The 22,109-nt window shown below is 43.0% G+C and overlaps 1 protein-coding gene across 1 annotated transcript in view; it reads left to right on the top strand.

Annotated features, from left to right (window-relative positions):
• Nucleotides 1-1,517: 1,517 nt before the first annotated feature.
• LOC140727675 (immunoglobulin-like domain-containing receptor 1) overlaps nucleotides 1,518-22,109 on the top strand; it is a 61,970-nt gene continuing 41,378 nt past the window's right edge. Inside the window, exon 1 of the mRNA XM_073045314.1 lies at nucleotides 1,518-1,817. Within this exon, the coding sequence (XP_072901415.1) occupies nucleotides 1,766-1,817 (52 nt within the window). The 5' untranslated portion in view covers nucleotides 1,518-1,765. The remainder of the gene's footprint in view (nucleotides 1,818-22,109) is intronic.

Here is a 22,109-nt window from a genome sequence, read left to right as displayed (position 1 = left end):
TTTAAGGAATTTGCACCATTGTAAATGTAAATAAGTTCAGGGAAATGACTCAGCCAAGATATTTGAACATTGAGAGGTCTCTCCCGCTGCGGATATATAATTCAAAGGAAGCATTGCCAACTGAGGTAAAGTAAGTCATTGTAACTATTGAAATTGTATTGAATCACCTACTGTTACCATTGATCTTAAGGATATAAAAATTGTGATGTACTTCGAGTTTGTGAGCCCCTGTTGAGAGGGTCTTCAGAATGATGCCGCTTGTTGTGGTGAATAAAGTCTATTATCACCAGTGTTAGTGTATTTCCATATAGTGATATAACACTATATCACCAGTGTTAGTGTCTTTCCAGGAACTTTGATCACAGGCACAACACATAGGATCAGAAAAAGCTGTGGAGGGTTGTAAACTCAGTCAGATCTATCTTGGGCACTATCCCTCCCACTATCAAGGACATCTTCTGATGCACCATCAATAACTCTCGGAGACGGGAGGCGAACGATAGGCTTTTATTAGCTGCAAGAGACCACCACACAACATCCTGGAGACTGAACGAGGAGCAGTGCCTCCAATTGCCTTTATACAGGGATCTGTGGGAGGAGCCACAGGAGCAGTCAGCAGAGGGGCATGTCCAGACAGGTATATGTAGTTCACCACATCTTAAAAAATGATGTCTCAAAAAGGCAGCAACCATCATTAAGGACTCTTACCACTAGGATATACCTTATTACTACCATCAGAGAGGAGTTACAGGAGCCTGAAAATGTACACTCAATGTTTTGGGAACAGCTTTTTCCCCTCTGCCATCAGACTTCTGAATAGACAACAAACCCATGAAACACTACCTCACTGGTTTTGCACTACTTATTTGTAATATACTATAAATTATAATATATAGTGTATTTTATTTATAGTATACATTTTATGTATTGCAGTGAACTGCTGCTGCCAGCATTAATGATAATAAATCTAATCCTGATCTTGGTGGAACATTGTGCACAAATTTATAACAACTGTATCATAAAAGAATATAGTTCCTATAAAGTGAAGAGTTACCAGACTGATTCCTAAGATGGCAATTTTATCCTATGAGTAGTGATTAAGTAGGCTACAGTTCTGCTTTCTAGATTCAGAACTACCCACTGAAATTTACAAAATTCTTACTGGCTGGACAGATGGGATGCAGGGAGTATGCCAAAAGGAGGTAGGACAGGCAGGAGTGTGTGTGTGTTTGGTCAGTACCCAGAGAATGGACAGATGGGTGGGGAGAGATGCAGCTCCTGTGCTAGGAGGCTGGTAGAGATTTGACTCCTATAGTTGGATGATAATTAGACGGGGAGGAGATTCAGCTCCTGTTCCTGAAGGTCGGGGAGGGAATCAGTTCCGGAGGACTGGCAGGTGGGGGCGATTCGGCTCCTGTGGCTGAAGGACGGACACGTGGTGGGTGGGCAGGTGGGGGATCTCGGCTTCTGTAGGTGGGGAAGCGGCGGATAGAGGGTGGCTCAGCCCGCGTACCCAGTGAGGGAGGTTCAGCCTGGGGAGGGACGCGCCTCCGCGGTCACGTGGCCTACCTGGCTGCGCGGCGGCGGGCGTTGACGGTTACAGCCCGGGGCGGGGCGGCCAAACCTGGCGAACCGGTTCACGGTGGGGGTGGAGCAGCCGCAGTCGCTCTGCCGGCCCCCTGGCGATCCACCATCAGAGGGCTAGCACCTGGGCGACGAATTTCAGGAAGTGAAACAGCCGCTTGTGGAAGACCGGTGGGCGAAAATGGCGGGGAGCAAGCTTCTGAGTTGGGTGGTCCTCGCGCTTTGCCAGACAGGTAAGGGCCAGCGCGCGGAGACCACCTCCGGCAGGTGAGGCAAGGGACACGGGCGGCCGAGCTCTGTGTTCCCAGCATTATGATGGTGCAGGTACTTTGTTTTACGCCTGCGCATTGGAGCATGCAACAGGTGAATTGGGAATGGATCCCATTTTGGGAGAACATGGCATCAGGTGTTCCACCATCGCCTCTGCCAGTTCATGGAGTTCCCCTAGTGACAGAGGCCAGCGTGGATAAATAGATCCAGGTTCCTGGTTGAAATCATTGGATCTATTTTAATGGGCAGGCAGCTATTCCAAGTAGCTCTGTGAACGGCCACTCTTTGTTGGGGAAGTTTCATGATTTGGATGAACATTTACTTTTTCCAAATGAGTTGATTTTCAATGCCCGTTCCAAGCTGATGGAGAGCGGGGTCGGGTAGGGGAACCGCTCAAAACGGAAGATTACAACTACCGCTCAACTCCGCCCGCACGTCGAACTATCACCTGTGTTGTGCCGCGAATTTATTTTGTCAGTTTGTTTGTTTATTCAGAGGAACCGATGGAGAAGTTGATTTGCAGAACTGCCGAAAGGATTATGCATTGTCTGTCGATGTTACGGAAACTGTATGATTATATCAACCCTACAATATTTGTTCATAGTTAGAATTATTTAATCCTTCATAGTAATAGGAGGTGTCTCAGCTTGGAATTTGACTTCCTGTTATGATGTGGATCCGGTCAGACTCTTAAACTGCTTTACAGCTAACTATTGTCAATTTGCAAGATACCGTCTTCAGGTTTATTTCCAAAGTGTTTATTGGTTTATTTTTGACCATTCGATCATAAGTCTGTTGTCACTGTTATTTGGAGCTCTACTTTCGATGTCAATTACTTAATTATATGAAGCTCCGTTGCAATGAAAATCTACTGCTATACACAGCATTCCCGTTTCTGTTCGTCCCAGGCTGAGTAAATAAGAACGACGACACATTCAGTCCCTCAGATCTTCTATCATTTTGCAAAGACCTGTCATATTTAAAGCATCGACTTGGTGAATAGCTCTTGTCATTTGTCAGATCAGGTGGTGAATCTGTGGAATTCTTGTACAGGCAGCTATGGGGGGGGGGGGCGCAGGTCATTGGGTATAGTTAAATTGGAGATTGATAGGTTCTTGATTAGTAAGGGCATCAAAGGTTATGGGAGAAGTTAGGAGAAAATGGTTGAGAGGGATAATAAATCAGCCATGATGGAATAGCTGAGCAAATTTAATGGGCCAAATGGCCTAATTCTGCTCCTACATCCTGAATGTATCTTTATCCTCTGTAATTTCTTTCCCCTCGCCCCAATCCTATGTCCTCTAATTTATCTCTCCGATATGCAGAAATGTTCCCTACCCCTCATAACTTGCACCTCAATCATGTCCATTCTTAACATCCTCAACTCCAGAGATACTAGACATTTCCCTGCTTCTTTCTTTGTAAACGGGAACCACATTTGCTGTACTGGAGTAATTTGGTTGCTCTCTTGAGTCTAGAGAAGGCTTATCAATCCTCCCATAGCAGCTTGGGATAAATCTCATCTGGCCTGGGTATTTATCCACTTCTAAGCCTCCAAAAGCAACAAGTAATCCATCTATGTTTGGAGACCTGTATTAGGCTTTCACCTGCCCCTTCAGTGAATTCTCCAACTACACAGTCTGTTTCCATTGTGAATTTGAATGAAAGACATTCATTTAGGACAAGTGACAGGGTGGGAAGAGGTATTGTCAAGATAGCTGTGAGAGCCAGTAGGTTTATAAAAGCTATTAGTATAGTTTAGAGTTCGTGGTTCTGGAGGCAGACTGACACATGAAAAGAATAGTGCATAGAATGAGAAGAACATATTTTTTATTAATTTAAGTAATGCAGGATTAATCTTGGGAAGCAATCCAAACGATCTCTGAAAATGTAATGTCTGTAGGTGACAAAGGTATAATTGGGGAAGTTTCCACATCACGCAAGTGAGATCAGATAGAGTTGGATCACAATGTTGACTTGGAACCTCTTTTGCTCTTTAAAATAGTCATGGCTATTTTGCATCATCCTAATGTTTTGGTTTACAATCTCATCTGGTAAATGGTACTTCTGCATAACTTGACTCCATTTGGTCCCCCTTGGTTCAGTGCCTTCCTACCTACATCTGTGACACTGCACATGCTTTCAATCTCTTTAATCACTTTTAAGTTCTCTGGCCCTGGTCACCTCATTTTCGCTATGGATGTCCAGTCCTCCAGTCCCTATACACTTCTATCCTCCAGCAGGGAAGGCCTTAAGGCCTTACATTTCTTTCTAGACAACAGACCTAACCAGTTCCCCTCCACCACCACACTGCTCGGTGGAACTGGTCCTCACTCTCATCAACTTTTTCTTTCGGCTCTTCCTGCTTTCTCCAAACACGAGGCACAGCCATCTTTCTATGCTAAATTAATGACTGTGTTGATGTTACTTCCTGTACCCATGCTGAGCTCATCAATTTCATCAACATCACCTCCAACTTCCACCCTGCACTCAAATTTATCTGACCCATCTCTGACACCTCCATCTCCTTCTGTCTGTCTCCATCTCCGGAGACAGACTGCTTGTTAATTGCTTTTATAAACCTACTTAAACTTGTATCTATTTTTGCTCTTCCCACCTTGTTACTTGTAATATTGCTTACTCCCTTTTCTCAGTTCCTCTGCCTCCACTGCATCTGTCCCCAGGATGAGGGTTTCCATTTCAGTATATTTGAGATGCCCTCCTTCAAAGAACATGATTTCCCATCCTCTACCATTGATGCTGCTCTCACCCACATCTCCTCCATTTCTTAGACATTCTACCCTCACCTCATTTTTGTACCGCAATTACAGAGTATATTTTGTCCTTGCCTACCACTCAGAGCCTCGTCATCCATAACATTATTCTACAGAACTTTTGCCATCGACAATGATTTCTGTGACTAAACACATCTTTCCTCCCTCTCACTCTCTGCTTTCCACAGGGTTTGCTTTTTATGTAACTCCCTTGCCTCCTTGTCTCTTGCCATTGATCTCACTCCTGGCACTTATTCCTGTAAGCGGGACAAGTGCTGCACCTACATCTACATGTCCAGCCTTGCCACCATTCAGGGTCCAAAAGCAGTCCTTCTAGGTGAGGCATCACTTCATCTGTGAGTCTATCAGGGTCTTCTACTGTATCTGGTGCTCTTGGTTCATCTTCTTCTACATTGGTGAGACCAGACGTACCTTTGCTCCATTTGCTGCAACAAGCAGCATTTCCCAGTGACCATCCACTTTAATTCTACTTTAACCATATAACAATTACAGCACGGAAACAGGCCATCTCAGCCCTTCTAGTCTGTGCCGAACGCTTACTCTCACCTAGTCCCACTGGTCCGCACTCAGCCCATAACCCTCCATTCCTTTCCTGTCCATATACCTATCCAATTTTACTTTAAATGACAATACCGAACCTGCCTCTACCACTTCTACTGGAAGCTCGTACCACACAGCTACCACTCTCTGAGTAAAGAAATTCCCCCTCGTGTTACCCTTAAACTTTTGCCCCCAACTCTCAACTCATGTCCTCTTGTTTGAATTTCCCCTACTCTCAATGGAAAAAGCCTATCCACGTCAACTCTATCTATCCCCCTCATAATTTTAAATACCTCTATCAAGTCTCCCCTCAACCTTCTACACTCCAAAGAATAAAGACCTAACTTGTTCAACCTTTCCCTGTAACTTAGGTGCTGAAACCCAGGTAACGTTCTAGTAAATCTTCTCTGTACTCTCTCTATTTTGTTGACATCTTTCCTATAATTTGGTGACCAGGACTGTACACAATACTCCAAATTTGGCCTCACCAATGCCTTGTATAATTTTAACAATACATCCCAACTCCTATACTCAGTGCTCTGATTTATAAAGGCCAGCATACTAAAAGCTTTCTTCACCCTATCCACATGAGATTCCACCTTCAGGGAACTATGCAACATTATTCCTTGATCACTCTGTTCTACTGCAATCTTCAATGCCCTACCATTTATCATGTATATCTTTTTTGGATTATTCCTACCAAAATGTAGCACCTCACACTTATCAGCATTAAACTCCATCTGCCATCGTTCAGCCCACTCTTCTAACTGGCCTAAATCTCTCTGCAAGCTTTGAAAACCTACTTCATTATCTACAATGCCACCTACCTTAGTATCATCTGCATACTTACTAATCCAATTTACCACTCCATCACCCAAATCATTAATGTATATGACAAACAACATTGGACCCAGTACAGATCCCCCAGGCACACCACTAGTCACCGGCCTCCAACCTGACAGTTATCCACCACTACTCTCTGGCATCTCCCATCCAGCCACTGTTGAATCCATTTTACTACTTCAATATTAATACCTAACGATTGAACCTTCTGTGTGGAACCTTGTTAAAGACCTTACTGAAGTTCATATAGACAACATCCACTGCTTTACCCTCGTCAACTTTCCTAGTAACCTCTTCAAAAAAATTCAGTAAGATTTGTCAAACATGACCTTCCACGCACAAATCCATGCTGACTGTTCCTAATTAGACCCTGTCTATCCAGATAATTATATATACCATCTCTAAGAATACTTTCCATTAATTTACCTACCACTGACGTCAAACTGACAGGCCTATAATTGCTAGGTTTACTCTTAGAACCCTTTTTAAACAATGGAACCACATGAGCAATACGCCAATCCTCCGGCACCATCCCTGTTTCTAATGAGATTTGTAATATTTCTGTCAGAGCCCCTGCTATTTCTACACTAACTTCCCTCAAGGTCCTAGGGAATATCCTGTCAGGATCTGGAGATTTATCCACCTTTATATTCCTTAAATGCGCCAGTACTTCCTCCTCTTTAATCGTCATAGTTTCCATAACTTCCCTACTTGTTTCCCTTAAACAAACTGTCCCAATCCACTCCTTATAAATCCTTTCGCATCTCCTCAATGTTAGCCTTTCTCCAATCAAAATTCTCAACCCTGGGTCCAGTCCTATCCTTCTCCATAATTATATTGAAACTAATGGCATTGTGATCACTGGACCTGAAGTGTTCCCCAACACATACCTCCGTCACCTGACCTATTTCATTCCCTAACAGGAGATCCAACACTGCCCCTTCTCTAGTCGGTACCTCTATGTATTGCTGCAAAAAACTATCCTGCACACATTTTACAAACTCCAAACCATCCATCCCTTTTACAGCATGGGCTTCCCAGTCTATGTGTGGAAAATTAAAACCTGTGCTTACTACAAATATCTAATCTATCCTGCCAGAGCACCGCTGTAATATTTTCTCTGACAAGCAATGCAATACCTCCCCCTCTTGTCCCTCCGATTCTATCACACCTGAAGCAACAAAAACCAGGAAATATTTAGTTGCCAATCACATCCCCCCCGTAACCATGTTTCACTAATAGCTACAACATCATATTTCCAGGTATCAATCCATGTTCTAAGCTCATCCACCTTTCTTAACGATGCTCCTAGCATTAAAATAAATGCATTTAAGAAATTCTCCGCCTCTTCCTCTCTGTTTATTTCTAACAGTACAAAGAACTTTACTGTCTTCTTTTTCTTCCTTCTCCCATACATCTGTTCCTACACTCTGGTTCCCCTCCCCCCTCGTATTTAGTTTAAATCCACTGGAGCCTCTCTAGCAAACATACCTGCAAGAATATTTGTCCCCCTCCAGTTCAGATGTAAACCGTCCCACCGGAACAGGTCCCACCTTCCCTGGAAAACTGCCCAATTATCTATAAATCTGAAGCCCTCCCTCCTGCACCACGTCTTCAGCCACGTGTTGATCTGCTCTATCTTACTATTTCTAAACCCACCTGCACGTGACACTGGTAACAATCCTGAGATTGCTATCCTGGAGGTCCTGTCCTTTAACTTGGCACCTAGCTCCCTAAACTCAACTTTCAGGACCTCCTCACTCTTCCTACCCACGTCATTGGTCCCTACATGGACCACGACATCCGGCAGCTCACCCTCCCTCTTGAGAATACTGACAACTCGATCTGAGATATCGCGGACCCTGGCACCAGAGAGGCAACAGACTATCCGGGATTTTTGATCTCTTCCACAGAACCTCCTATCTGTCCCCCTAACTATCAAATCCCCTGTCACTACTGCTCTCCTCTTTTCCCTTCTTCCCTTCTGAGCTGAGGGTCCAGTCTCAGTGCCAGAGATGCAACCACTGCAACTTGTCCCTGGTAGGTCATCCCCACCAACAGTATCCAAAACGGTATACCTATTGTTGATGGGAACGGCCACCGGAGTGCTCTGCTCTTCCTGTCTATTCCCCTTCCCTCTCCTGACAGTCACCCAACTACCTGTCTCCTGACTCCTAGGGGTGACTATCTCCCTGTAACTCCTGCTTATTTCTGCCTCTGCTTCCCGAATGATCTAAAGTTCATCCAGCTCCAGTTCCCTAACATGGTTTGTCAGGAGCTGCAGCTGGATGCACCTTTTACAGGTGTAGTCATCAGGGACAGCTGTGCTCGCCCTGACTTCCCACATACTGCAAACGGAGCACTCAATTGCCTAACTGCTGCCTCCATTACCTACTCCTAATCTAATTAGATTAATTAAAGGAGCTTACCCAGCCTTACCTCACCTGAAGTGAAGCTCGTACTCAGCCTCTGCTCGCTTTTTAAATTCCCCTGCTGATCTCAGAGGCCGATTTCCACGCGCTTGCGCAGTCGTGCTCCGTTCAACTGCGCCTCTGCCTGTTCTCGCCGAAGCCTGATTGAGCCAAAGCCGTCCCACTCTGCCTCAGTCCACTCCGACAGTGGCCGCTATGATGATGGCCACTTTATATGGCGGTCTTTCTTTTAAACCTTTGGCGCGCAACGTCACGTGCCTGCGCAGTCTAGCCTCTTGCCCCAAACAGTTAAAAAAAAAAAGCTTCTCTCCGAGCTTCTTTTACCTCTTCCCTCTCCGTCTCTTGCTTCGATTTTCAATTTCCGTTCCTATTTTGTCTGATCTGCCCATGGCCTCTTCTACTGCCATGATGAGGCCACTCAAGTTGTAAAGGCAACTCCTCATGTTCCAATCATAAACCAGAGAAAATCCTCAGATGCTGGAAATCCAAACAACACACACAAAATGCTGGAGGAACTCAGTAGGCCAGGCAGCATCTATGGAAAGAGCACAGTCGACGTTTTGGCCGAGACCCTTCGTCAGGGAGTCAGAGTAAGAAGGTGGAGGGAGGAGAGAAAGAGCCATAAGGTGATAGGTGAAACCGGAAGTAAAGAACTGGGATGTTGATTTGTGAAAGAGAAACAGGGCTGAAGAAGGGGGAGTCTGATAGGAGAGGGCAGAAGGCCATGGAAGAAAGAAAAGGGGAAGGAGCACCAGAGGGAGGTGATGGGCATGTAAGGAGATGAGGTGAGAGAGGGAAATTGGAATGGTGAAGGAGAGGGGAGAGGGCATTACCGGAAGTTTGAGAAATCAATTTTCATGAACTATGAGGTTAGTGGCAGTGGCTGGGAGATCCCCAGAGTTAATAAGGTCAGTGATGGTGTGGGAGCCTGGTGCTCCTTGTTGGGGTTCGTTTCCAGGGGTAAGTAAGAGGAGCAGTCTGACAGTTGTCACCGGGCCTCAGCAAGGTAGAGATCAGTCTGCCAGACTGCTACAGCACCCCCTTCGTGTGCAGGTTTGATGGTGAGGTTAGGATAATGCAGAGGGCAGTGCATTCAGAAGGAGTAAGGTTGGAATTGCAGGGAGGAGTAGCGAAGTTGAGACAGTTGAGGTCCTGTCAGTAGTTAGAAATGAAAAGATCCGGAGCAGGCAGAAGACCAGAGCAGCAGCCATTGTCCCCCACCCCATCACTGATATTATTAACTCTGGGGATGTCCCATCCACTGCCACCAGCCTTATAGTTCATGAACATTGATTTCTTGAACTTCCGGTAATGCCCACCCACCTCTCCTTCAACATTCTCCATTCCTATTTCCCTCTCTTACTTTATCTTCTTACCTGCCCATCACCTCCCTCTGCTCCTCCCCCTTTTCTTTCTTCCATGGCCTTCTGTCCTCACCTATCAGATTACCCTTTCTACAGCCCTATAATTCTTTCACCGATCAACTTCCCAACCTTTTACTTCACTCTCCCCCACACCTTTCCTGGTTTCACTTGTCACCTTGTGTTTCTTCCACCCCTCACCCACCTTCTTGTTTTGAGTCCTCACCTTTTTTCTCCAGTCCTGATAAAAGGTCTCAGCCCGAAACATCTTTTCTGTAAGCTGCTTGGCTTGCTGAGTTTCTCCAGAATTTTATGTGTATTCCTCATATTCTATCTGGGTAGTCTTCAACCTGATGGCATGAACATTGATTTCTCTAATTTCGTGTAATTTTTTCACTTCCCCTTCTCTCTTTTTCATTTCGCATTCTGGCTTCCCTCTTACCCCTTCTCTGCTTATCTGCCCATCACCTCTGTCTGGTGTCCATCCTCCTTCCCTTTCTACCATGGTCCACTCTCTCTAATAGGGTTCCTTCTTCAGCTCTTTACCTCTTCCACCTATCACATCCCAGCTTCTCACTTCATTGCCCCTGCCCCACCCACCCACCCACTCATCTTCCCCTTTCTTGGTTCCACTTATCATTTGCCAGTTTATATTCCTTCCCCTTCTCCCACCTTTTTCTGGCTTCTCCCCCCCCCCCCTTACTTTCCTGTCCTGATGAAGGGTCTCAGCCAAACTGTTTATTTTTGTACGCTGATGCTGACTGATCTTTAGTTCTTCCAGGATTTTGTTGTTTGTTGCTCTGGATTTCCAACATCTGCAGAATCTCCTGTATTTACTTCTGCCAGTTCACTATTTCCTGAGTATTAGATGGGAATGTTAGCTTTGATTGTTATATTAATTTGTCTCCAGCAGATGATCAAGGAGCTAGAAAAAGATTGTTTCTATAGTATCGAATAATGTAACTAATTGAAAGCCTGCAGAATGGACAAAGGTACATAATTGGGTAGTTATAGGCTTAAAACATTTTAATGGTTAGAGGAAATGTCATTGATACAGGAACGTAAGAGGCAAAAGCAGAACTGAGCTGGCACAGCCCCAGTCAGATAAAATATTGGGAAAGCAGCTTTGGAGCATGATACTATGAAAGGATACAAGTAATACTATGAAAGACTGCTGAGTGATTAGAGTCAAATGAGGTGTACGGTATCACAGAGCAAATGTGATTTTGATTAGGGTCATTTCTGTTCAAAGGCAGGGACAAAAGCATCAATAGAATGGCACTGAATGGGCAATGAGCCCATTAACATTCCTTGGTATTTTTTCCCTTCTTTTGTACAACTTAGTTAACTTATTTTTACATGTACTTATTGTAATTTTTAGTTTTTATTTCTGTGTATTGCAATGTACTGCTGCTGCAAAACAACAAATTTCAGGACAAATGGCAGTGATGTTAAACCTTATTGTTAACTCCAGCAGCCTGGGTTCAGTAAAGACCTCTGGTGCTGTCTGTGTGGAGTATGCAAAACCCCTGTGATCACATGGATTTCCCCCAGATGTTCAAATTTTGCCCCACATTTCAAAAATATGTTGGTTGTTAGGTTATTTGACTACTGTAAATTTACCTTCCTGTAGGCATGTTGAGAAAGCAGTCATAAGATGCAGTATGCACTGTTTATTGCTTCATCAACAGAGACATGGGGTATAAACACAGAAAGTGACTTAAAGCACTTGTCTGGCCTCAATGGCAAACTGTGTTCAATGCTGTTGCTTTATTATTTGAAAGACATGGAGATGGTCTAGGGGAGGTTTACAGGTATGTCTGTAGTTGATGAGGTGACAAACTAAACTTATGAGGATAGATTGGAGAAGCTGGAGCTTCTATAGAAAGAAAAGGCTGAAAGGAGATCTGATGAAAATAAATAAAGGAATGACAGGGTCTTAACAGCATGGATAGGCTGGTCCTATTGGTGGAATCCTTCTTGCCTTTCTTCTTTGCATGTAATTGTAGTAAAATTCTAAGTTCTGTGCTTCCTGGTGTATTAACATTACTTGATTACATTTAATAAAAGTTTACTGTTTCTCATTAAAAATGAATTAAAATTTTGCTTACCATTTAAAAACATAAGACCATAAGATATAGAAGCAGAATTATGCTATTAGAAATTCCTCCTCATCTCCATTCTAAATGGACATCTCTCTATTCTGGGTCTGTGACATCTCATCTTGGACTCCTCCATCATAGGAAACATCCTCTACACATCCACTTTTATTAAGGCCTATTAACATTCAATAGGTTTCAATGAGGTTCTGCCTCATTGTTCCGAATTCCAGTGAATATAGGCCCAGAGCCATCAAACGCTCCTCATATGATCATTTTTGTGAACCTCCTTTGAACCCTCTCCAATGTCAGCCATCCTTTCTTAGATAAAGGGCCTAAAACTGTTCAGAATACTCCGAGTGAGGCCTTATAAAGCCTCAACATTAAATCCTTGTTTTTGTATTCTAGCCCTCTTGAAATTAATGCTAACATTGCCTTCCACACAACAGACTCAACTGCAACTTAACCTTTTAGGGAATTTTGCACCAGGACTCGCAATTCCCTTTGTACCCAGATTTTTGAATTTTCCCTCCATTTAGAAAATAATCTATACTTTAAATTCTAATACCAAAGCGCACGTCCATACACTTCCCAATGCTGTATTCCATCTTCCATTTCTTTACACATTCTGCTAATCTGTCTAAGACGTTATGTAGCCTCTCTGCTTCCTCAAAACTACTTGCTCCTCCACCTATCTTGAAATCATCTGCAAACTTTGCAACAAAGCCATCAATTCCGTCATCCAACGTTAAAAGAAGGGGTCCCAAGGCAGATCCCTGTGGAACACCACTAGTCACTGGCATCCAATCAGAAAAGACTCCCTTTATTTCCACTCTTTGCCTCCTGCCAATACCCAATGCTCTATCCATGCTAGTATCTTTTCTGTAATACCATGGGCTCTTAATTTGGTAAAGAGCCTCATGTGGCACCTTGTCAAAGGCTTTCGGTAAATCCAAGTGCACAACGTCCACTGATTCTTCTTTGTCTACCCCCTGCTTATTATTTCTTTAAAGATTTCCAACAGGTCTGTCAGGCAAGATTTTCGCTTAAGGAAACTGTGCTGACTTTGGCCTATTTTATCATGTGCCTCCAAGAATCACAAAACCACGTTCTCAACAATTAACGCCAACATCTTCCCAACCACTGAGGTCTAGCCTATAACTTCCTTTCTTCTGCCTCTCTTCATTCTTGAAGAGTGGAGTGACATTTGCAATTTTCCATTCTTCTGGAACGATGCCAGAATCCATTGATTCTTGAAAGATCATTACTAATGCCTCCATAATCTTTTCAGCCAACTCTTTCAGAATTCTGTGGTGTATATCATTTAGTTTAGGTGATTTATCAACCTTCTGCCCTTTCAATTTCCCAAGCACCTTTTCCTTAGTAATGGCAACTTCACACACTTCTGCTTCCAACTCTCTTGAACTTCAGGCATATTGCTAATGTCTTCCACAGTGAAGATGGATTTAAAATACTTATTCAGTTTGTCTGCTATTTCCTTGACCCCATTACTACCTCTCCAGCATAATTTTCCAGTGGTCTGATATCTACTCTTACCTCTCTTTTACACTTTGGAAATCTGAAGAAACTCTTGTTAACCTCTTTGAAATTCTTGGCTAGCTTACCTTCATATTCCATCCTTTCCTCCTTTATGACATTTTTAGTTGCTTTGTGTTGGTTTTTAAAAGCTTCCCAACCCTCTAACTTCCCACTACTTTTTGCTCTGTTATATGCCCTCTCTTTGGCTTTTGTTGTCTTTGACTTCTCTTGCCAGTCACAGTCGCACCATGGTGCCTTTAGAATATTTCTTCTCTTTTGGATGTATCTATCCTGCACCTTCCAAATTGCTTCCAGAAATTTCAGGCATTGCTGCTCTGCCTTCATCCCTGTTAGTGTTCCCTTCTAATCAATTTTGGCTAGCGCTTCTCTCATGCTTCTGTAATTCCCTTTACTCCAATGTATTATCGATACATCTGACTGTAGCTTCTCCATCTCAAATTGCGGGCTGAATTGTATCATATTATCAATAGCCCCTAAGGGCTCCTTTACCTTAAGCTCTCTAATCAATTCTAGTTCATTGCACCTAGTGGCTTTATTATGAGGTTCAAACTATTAAGAATAAGATCTGGAATAAGTACTCCCAATTCAATTACTGCACTGCTAAATATTACAGCTACATGAACCATGCTGCTGCAGTAGAAAGATTGATCCATGTGTCATTGTAGTAGCAATATTTCCATGAGTATAAATCAGAATCAGAATCAGACTTTAATCGCCAAGTACCTATGCACATACAAGGAATTTACTTCCGGCAGATGTTGTCTCTCTGCTCATAACAATAATAATGATAATTATAAATGAAAATATAGATTATACATACAGGTAGTGTGATCCAAGTAATAGTTAGCCGACAGTTAACCGGCAGTTAACTGTTCAGCAAAGTGACCGCAGTAGGGAAAAAACTTCTCCAATGCCTATTAGTCTTAGTCTGGAGGGATCTGAAGCACCTACCAGACGGAAGCAGATCAAACATTTTTTTAATCTAGCTGCAACGAATCTTTTTACTACAAAGACTTTGCAATTGTATTTCTTCTATGATTCATCAGATTCAGATTTATTTATCATGTGTACATGTTATCATATCGTAAAATATGTCATTTGTATTAACAACCAGTGTGCCCAAGAATGTGCTGGGAGCAGCCTGCAAGTATCAGTTTACATTCCAGCAGCAACAAAGCATGCTCACAATGCTTGTCATGAACATCTTTTGCTTCCAAATGTCAAAATAAGCAAACTAACTGTGAGGTTTTCAAATAATAAGTTTGATCCCAACCCATCTGATGTCTGAAGTACTCATCTACTTTCCAGACTGGGTATTGGTGGCAAATATTGGGAACTTCCATCTTCGGAGCTTCCATCTTTGTTGTCTCTAATTGCTAAAATCCATTGTAACACTGGATAGTGAACTTAAGAACTGTGTCTAAACAATCCTAACCATATTAGAATCCTTAAATACATTTTTTTCCAATTTAAGAAGGAATACTAACACAACTGTAGATCCATGTCCTTTGTATTCTGTCTTCATTTTTTATTTTGTTCCTGCTGTCAATTCTAAGACCATTGCACACTTTTTAAATATAGATTAGTGAATTTATAAAATTTTCTAATTAATTTGTTGGTTACAATGCTTTAATTAAATGAGATTTTATTTTTAATACAATTTATATAACCTCCAGGAAATGTGATTGGATGAACATCACATCTGCTTTTGTAGGATTCTACGTAAAAACAATCTCAAGTATTTATTGCAGTTAATTGTTAACTAGTTGTAATGCAAGCAGTTGGAACTAGCAGCCATTTGGTGGATTGTGCAATAACAGGTTGTTTTTTTCCCTACTCCGTTTGAGTTTCAAATGAAACTCGAAGTTTCTGTTAACCCTTTAAGAGCAATAGACTAGATATGAACTCTTTCTTAAACTTGGAGCATTTAGAATTCTAAAAGCTTTTATTATTTGTATACATTAATGTCATTGGCCTATAATTATACATTTAAAGATCATACGTTTTTAAAATTATGCATTTTAAAAAAACTACCACTGATGAAAGGTTATGAACCTGGGAACATGGCTACAAAATAAGGGTTGGATCATTTAAATTTACATACATAGAAATTCTTTCTGTCCCTGAGGGCCAGATCATTAGATAGATTTGAGGTCGAGATAGTTAAATAAATATTTGGAAGATTGAGGAGTTGAGGGCAATGGTTAACAGGCACAGTATTGGCCAGCATAAATGAACCATAATTATCTTAAATGGTGAGACAGACTTGAGGGACCAAATAGTTTACCTCCTCCTATGTTCTTGTGGTCATGTCCCACTGATGTTTTATAAGATTGATTATGGAAGTGTATTTCATAGAATTAAGGATAGTAGAGAAACAAGTTCATCAAGTTAGATTAATGTTTCTCTCTCTGACATGCGATTAACCCCTTGTGGATTGAGGACAGTGAGAAGAGGCAGTGTTACAATTAAGTGGAATTCTGTGCAGCAAGTATACCAGATGTCCATTTAGCTGGTATATTTCTGGTATTTTGGGAATCCTACCCACATGCAGAAAAATCTGAACCTTGATACAATGCAAACTTAATATGTAGTGTTTTTTTTTATAGGCCACCTAATAGTAACAGTGATATCGAGGAGCTGATAGAAACAAATCCTGGAAAGGTGTAATAATAACAGAGTTGCCGTGATGGGAGATTTTAATTTCCCAAATATCGATTGGCATCTCTCTAGAGCAAGGGGTTTAGATGGGGTGGAGAGAGATAGGAACAGACAAGTTAGAAAAGCTTTTAATTGGAGTAAGGGGAATTATAAGGCTATCAGGCAGGAAATTCAAGGCTTAAATTGGAAACAGGTGTTCTTGGGGAAAAGTACTGAAGAAATGTGGCAAATAATCAGGGGGTATTTGTGTAGAGCTCTGTATAAGTTAGTTATGGTAGGGTACAGGGACTGCTGTACAAAGGCTGTAATTAGTCAAGAAGAAAAGAAAGCTTACAAAAGGTTCAGAGATCTAGGTAATGTTAGAGAGCTAGAAGATTATAAGGCTACTAGGAAGGAGCTTAAGAAGGAAATTAGGAGAGCCAGAAGGGGCCTTTGGCGGGCAGAATTAAGGAAAACCCCAAGGCATTCTACAAGCATGTGAAGAGCAAGAAGATAATACGTGAAAGAATAGGACCTATCAAATGTGACAGTGGGAAAGTGTGTATGGAATTGGAGGAAATAGCAGAGGTACTTAATGAATACTTCAGTATTCACTATGGAAAAGGATCTTAGTGATTGTAGTGATGATTTGCAGCAGACTGAAAAGCTTGAACATGTAGATATTAAGAGAGGATGTGCTGGAGCTTTTGGAAAGCATCAAGTTGGATAAGTCACCGGGACCAGACGAAATGTACCCCAGGCTACTATGGGAGGCGAGGGAGGAGACTACTGAGCCTCTGGCGATGATCTTTGCATCTTCAATGGGTCGGGAAAGGTTCCGGAAGATTGGAGGGTTGCGGATGTTGTTCCTTTATTCAAAAAAGGGGGTAGAGATAGCCCAGGAAATTATGAACCAGTGAATCTTACCTCTGTGGTTGGTAGGTTGATGGAGAAGATCCTGAGAGGCAGGATTTATGAACATTTGGAGAGGTATAATATGATTAGGAGCAGTCAGCATGGCTTTGTCGAGAGCAGGTCGTGCCTCACGAGCCTGATTGAATTTTTTGAGGATGTGACTAAACACATTGATGAAGGAAGAGCAGTAGATGTAGTGTATATGGATTTCAGCAAGGCATTTGATAAGGTACCCCATGCAAGGCTTATTGAGAAAGTAAGAAGGCATGGGATCCAAGAGGACATTGCTTTGTAGATCCAGAACTGGCTTGCCCACAGAAGGCAAAGAGTGGTTGTAGACGCGTCATATTCTGTATGGAAGTCGGTCACCAGTGGAGTGCCTCAAAGATCTGTTCTGGGACCCTTACTCTTCATGATTCTTATAAATGACCTGGATGAGGAAGTGGAGGGATGGGTTAGTAAGTTTGCTGATGACACAAAGGTTGGAGGAATTGTGGATAGTGTGGATGGCTGTCAGAGGTTACGGAGGAAAATTGATAGGATGCAAAACTGGGCCAAGAAGTGGCAGATGGAGTTCAACCCAGATAAGTGTAGTGGTTCATTTTGATAGGTCAACTATGATGGCAGAATATAGTATTAATGGTAAGACTCTTAGCAGTGTGGAGGATCAGAGGGATCTTGAGGTCCGAGTCCATAGGAAGCTCAAAGCAGCTGTGCAGGTTGACTCTGTGGTTTAGAAGGCGTATGGTGTATTGGCCTTCATCAATTGTGGAATTGAATTTAGGATCCGAGAGGTAATGTTGCAGCTCTATAGGACCCTGGTCAGACCCCACTTGGAGTACTGTGCTCAGTTCTGGTCACCTCACTACAGGAAGGATGTGGAAGTTGTAGAAAGAGTGCAGAGGAGATTTACAAGGATGTTGCCTGGATTGGGGAGCATGCCTTATGAGAATAGGTTGAGTGAACTCGGCCTTTTCTCCTTGGAGTGAAGGAGGATGAGAGGTGACCTGATAGAGGTGTACAAGATGATGAGAGGCATTGATCGTGTGGATAGTCAGAGGCTTTTTCCCAGTGTTGCAATGTTTGCCACAAGAGGACACAGTTTTAAGGTGCTGGGGAGTAGGTACAGAGGAGATGTCAGGGGTAAGTTTTTTACTCAGAGAGTGGTGAGTGTGTGGAATGAGCTGCTGGCAATGGTGGTGGAGGCAGATACGATAGGGTCTTTTAAGTGGCTCTTAGATAGGTACATGGAGCTTAGTAAAATAGAGGGCTATAGGTAAGCCTAGTAATTTCTAACATAGGGACATGTTCGGCACAACTTTGTGGGCCGAAGGGCCTGTATTGTGCTGTAGGTTTTCTATGTTTCCATGTTTATAAACCATGCACATGCTGGGTTGGCCAGAGAATATTGTTAAGAAGAGGGTGAAGAAAGGAAAATATTTAAATATCTGGATTATGGTCTAAAATAAGCAGATGCTTTTGATCACCCTTTGACTGACATTGCTTCCAGAAACTCATTACGCTCACCCCAGCCCTGTATGTTCCAACCTCAATCCAATGTATGCACTTGACTATTGAGGAATATTCTTCCACCAGCTTCCATCTTCATCTGGTTGCTGGCTACTGATATCTCCTGGGATGACCATTTTAAATGAAAGCGAGGATTGAGATTTAGGATGACCCAAATTGTAGATTAGCCAGACAATCTTAATGCTTACGCCATTATTCCTTACACTGAATTCACGCTGTGAGTTAACATCCAGGCTCTGGTATTGTTGCTGTCCTTGCTCTGGATAAGTTTTAACAAATATATTTATAGAGTCGAGAGACACATCTTTGGTCCACTGTTTCCTCACTGGCCAACAAACTTTAGATATGAATATCCTAGAGAAATTCCATTTTATTTTCCCTACATTCCTATCAACTCAAAATATTCCAAGTTCTGATTTCTGACATCTTCTAGTTTGAATGATTTTGTAGAATCTTTTGTGGGGTTCCCAGCTTTACTTCATTGTAGTGGTATTTTTTGATTTGTGCTCTTTCTAGCATAGTTTCAATGGTGAAACGGATGGGAAATACTTCATAAAATCATGTAAGCTCAACAATCACTAATTCATTTTTATACACTTTAATTTGTTTCTGTGGGTACTACTTAAGCCTGCTTGTTCCTGCTAAAGCCTTTGCATTGAAATACTTGTATTCAAGACAAATCTCAGAATGCTCAACTGTATGATGGCAATTATATTGTCAAAAGGAAAGCGGTTAGTCATATTATGATTCATTCATAAACTGATTTATTACATACTGATGCCATTTGTCTTTCTTTCACATGTCAATATGCTGAAGGCCTTTGTTTACACCACATGATGAAAAAAGATTAACTAACCTGTAAAGTAAATCTTGATTAAAGCTTCAATAGAATCAAATGATTCCGATGATGTGATTGCAGGCACTCCAAACTTGACCTTTAGATTAAACATTGTTTGAGCTGTGTCTTCAAATATACTGTTTAATCCTTAAGTATTCATGTTTTGTGTTACTTTGATAGTTTTGGAAAAAAGAAAGTCAACTTAATACTGTATTTACAAAGGTTATTGAATATTAGGCCATAATGTCAGACTAAATATATACTGAATTTCTGCTTCTTAGTTGTTGCTTGGCAATCTAGTCTGACACGAGTTCAAATGCCCTAAGGCAACTGGGGAACTTAAGCAGAGTTAATCAGATAAATCTGGAATATAAAATAACTATGAGTGAACATTAATATAAGTAAAGCCCAGCTGGTCCACTTTTGACCTTCTAGGGGAAGAGACCTTCTCTTACCCCTGGAACAGGACCCCACCAAAAATCATCAAACCATTGTCTCCCATACCATCACTGCCCTTATCAACTCCGGAGACCTTCCATCCTCAGCCAAAAGACTCATAATTCTCACACCCCGCACTGCTCGGTTTTACCTCCTCCCCAAGATCCACAAGCCTGACTGTCCCTGTAGACCCATAGTTTTGGCCTGCTCCTGCCCCACCGAACTTGTATCGGCCTACCTGGACTCCGTTTTGTCACCCATAGTTCAGTCCGTACCCACCTACTATCTAGGATACATCCCATGCCCGCCACCTCTTCAATAACTTCCAGTTCCCCAGTCCCGATCGCTTCATTTTCACTATGGATGTCCAATCCTTATACACTTCCATTCCCCATCAAGAAGGCCTCAAAGCCCTCTGCTACATTCTGGACAATAGACCTCACTAGTTCCCCATCACCTCCACATTTCTCCAGTTGGCGGAACTGGTACTCACACTTAATAACTTCTCTTTTGGCTCTTCCCACTTTCTTCAGACCAAGTGTGTAGCTATGAGCACTTGCATGGGCCCCAGCTATGCCTGCCTCTTCATTGGTTGTGTGGAACAGTCTATACTTCAAACCTATACTGGTACTGCTCCCCAACTTCTCCTTAGCTACATTGACGACTACATTGGTGCTGCTTCCTGCACCCATGCGGAGCTCGTCAATTTCATCAACTTTGCCTCTAACTTCCACCCAGTCCTCAAATTCACTTGGTCCATCTTGGACACTTCCCTCCCCTTTCTTGATCTCTCAGTCTCCATCTCTGGAGAAAGACTGTTCACTGACATCATCTATAAACCCACCGACTCTCATAACTATCTCGACTATACCTCTTCCCACCCTGCCACATGCAAAAATGCTATTCCCTATTCCCAGTTCCTCTGTCTCTGCCGCATCTGCTTCCAGGATGAGGCTTTCCATTCCAGGACATCTCAAATGTCCTCTTACTTTAAGGTTCGTGGTTTCCCTTCTGCCGTCATCAATGATGCCCTCACCCGCATCTCCTCCATTTCCCGCACTTCAGCCCTCACCCCAACCTCCCGTCACCACAACAGGGACTGAGTTCCCCTTGTCCTCACCTACCACCCCACCAGCCTCTGGATCCAGCATATTATCCTCCACAACTTCCACCACCTTCAACAGGACCCCACCACTAAGTACATCTTTCCCTCTCTACCCCTCTCTGTTTTCCACAGGGATCGTTCCCTCTGCAACTCCCAGGTCCACACGTCCCTCCCCACAGATCTCCCACCTGGCACTTATACCTGCAAGTGTAGGTGCTACACCTGTGCCTACACCTCCTTTTACCACCATTCAGGGCCCCATACAGTCCTTCCAGGTGAGGCAACACTTCACTTGTGAGTCTGTTGGGGTAATCTATTGCATCCGGCGCTCCCGGTGCGGCCTCCACTACATCGGTGAGACCCGACGCAGATTGTGGGACCGCTTCATCGAGCACCTCCGCTCCGTCCGCCACAACAGACAGGATCTCCCTGTTGCCACCCACTTCATCTCTGCTTCACATTCCCAGTTGGATATGTCCATACATGGCCTCCTCTGCTGCCATGATGAGGCCAAATTCAGGTTAGAGGAGCAACACCTCATATACCGTCTGGGTAGTCTCCAGCCCCTTGGTATGAACATCGAATTCTCCAACTTCTGGTAATTCCCTCCCCTCCCTTCCCCCATCCCAGTTTCACTCTGCCTCCTTCTCCAGCTGCCTATCACCTCCCTCATGGTTCCACCTCCTTCTACTACCCATAGTGCTTTCCCCTTACATTCCTTCTTCACCTTTCCTGCCTATCCCCTCCCTGCTTCCCCTTCCCCACCCCTCAATCCTTCCTCTGATTGGTTTTTCACCTGGCACCTACCAACCTTCTCCTTCCCACTCTCCCCTCACTGTCTTTATAGGGCCCCTACCCCCTCCCTCTTCAATCCTGACAAAGGGTCTCGGCCCAAAACGTTGACTGCTCATTTCCACGGATGCTGCCCGACATGCTAAGTTCCTCCAGCGTGTTGTACATCTGCAGAGTATTTTGTGTTTAGGGGAAGAGACCTGCTGTCCTTCACTGATCTGTTCTCTGTTTTAGGCTCCCAGCAAGCGATTCTATTCCAGGACATTTAGGGATGGACAAAAAAATGTGCAGTTTTACCTCCAATCTGTGATTGAATTGTATGTTGTGTTCAGTGATAACAGATTATTTATTTCAGGGCAGAATCTGG

This window comes from Hemitrygon akajei, chromosome 5 (assembly GCF_048418815.1).
Source record: "Hemitrygon akajei chromosome 5, sHemAka1.3, whole genome shotgun sequence".
NCBI lineage: Eukaryota > Metazoa > Chordata > Chondrichthyes > Myliobatiformes > Dasyatidae > Hemitrygon > Hemitrygon akajei.
This window is presented reverse-complemented; position numbering and strand designations above follow the sequence as displayed.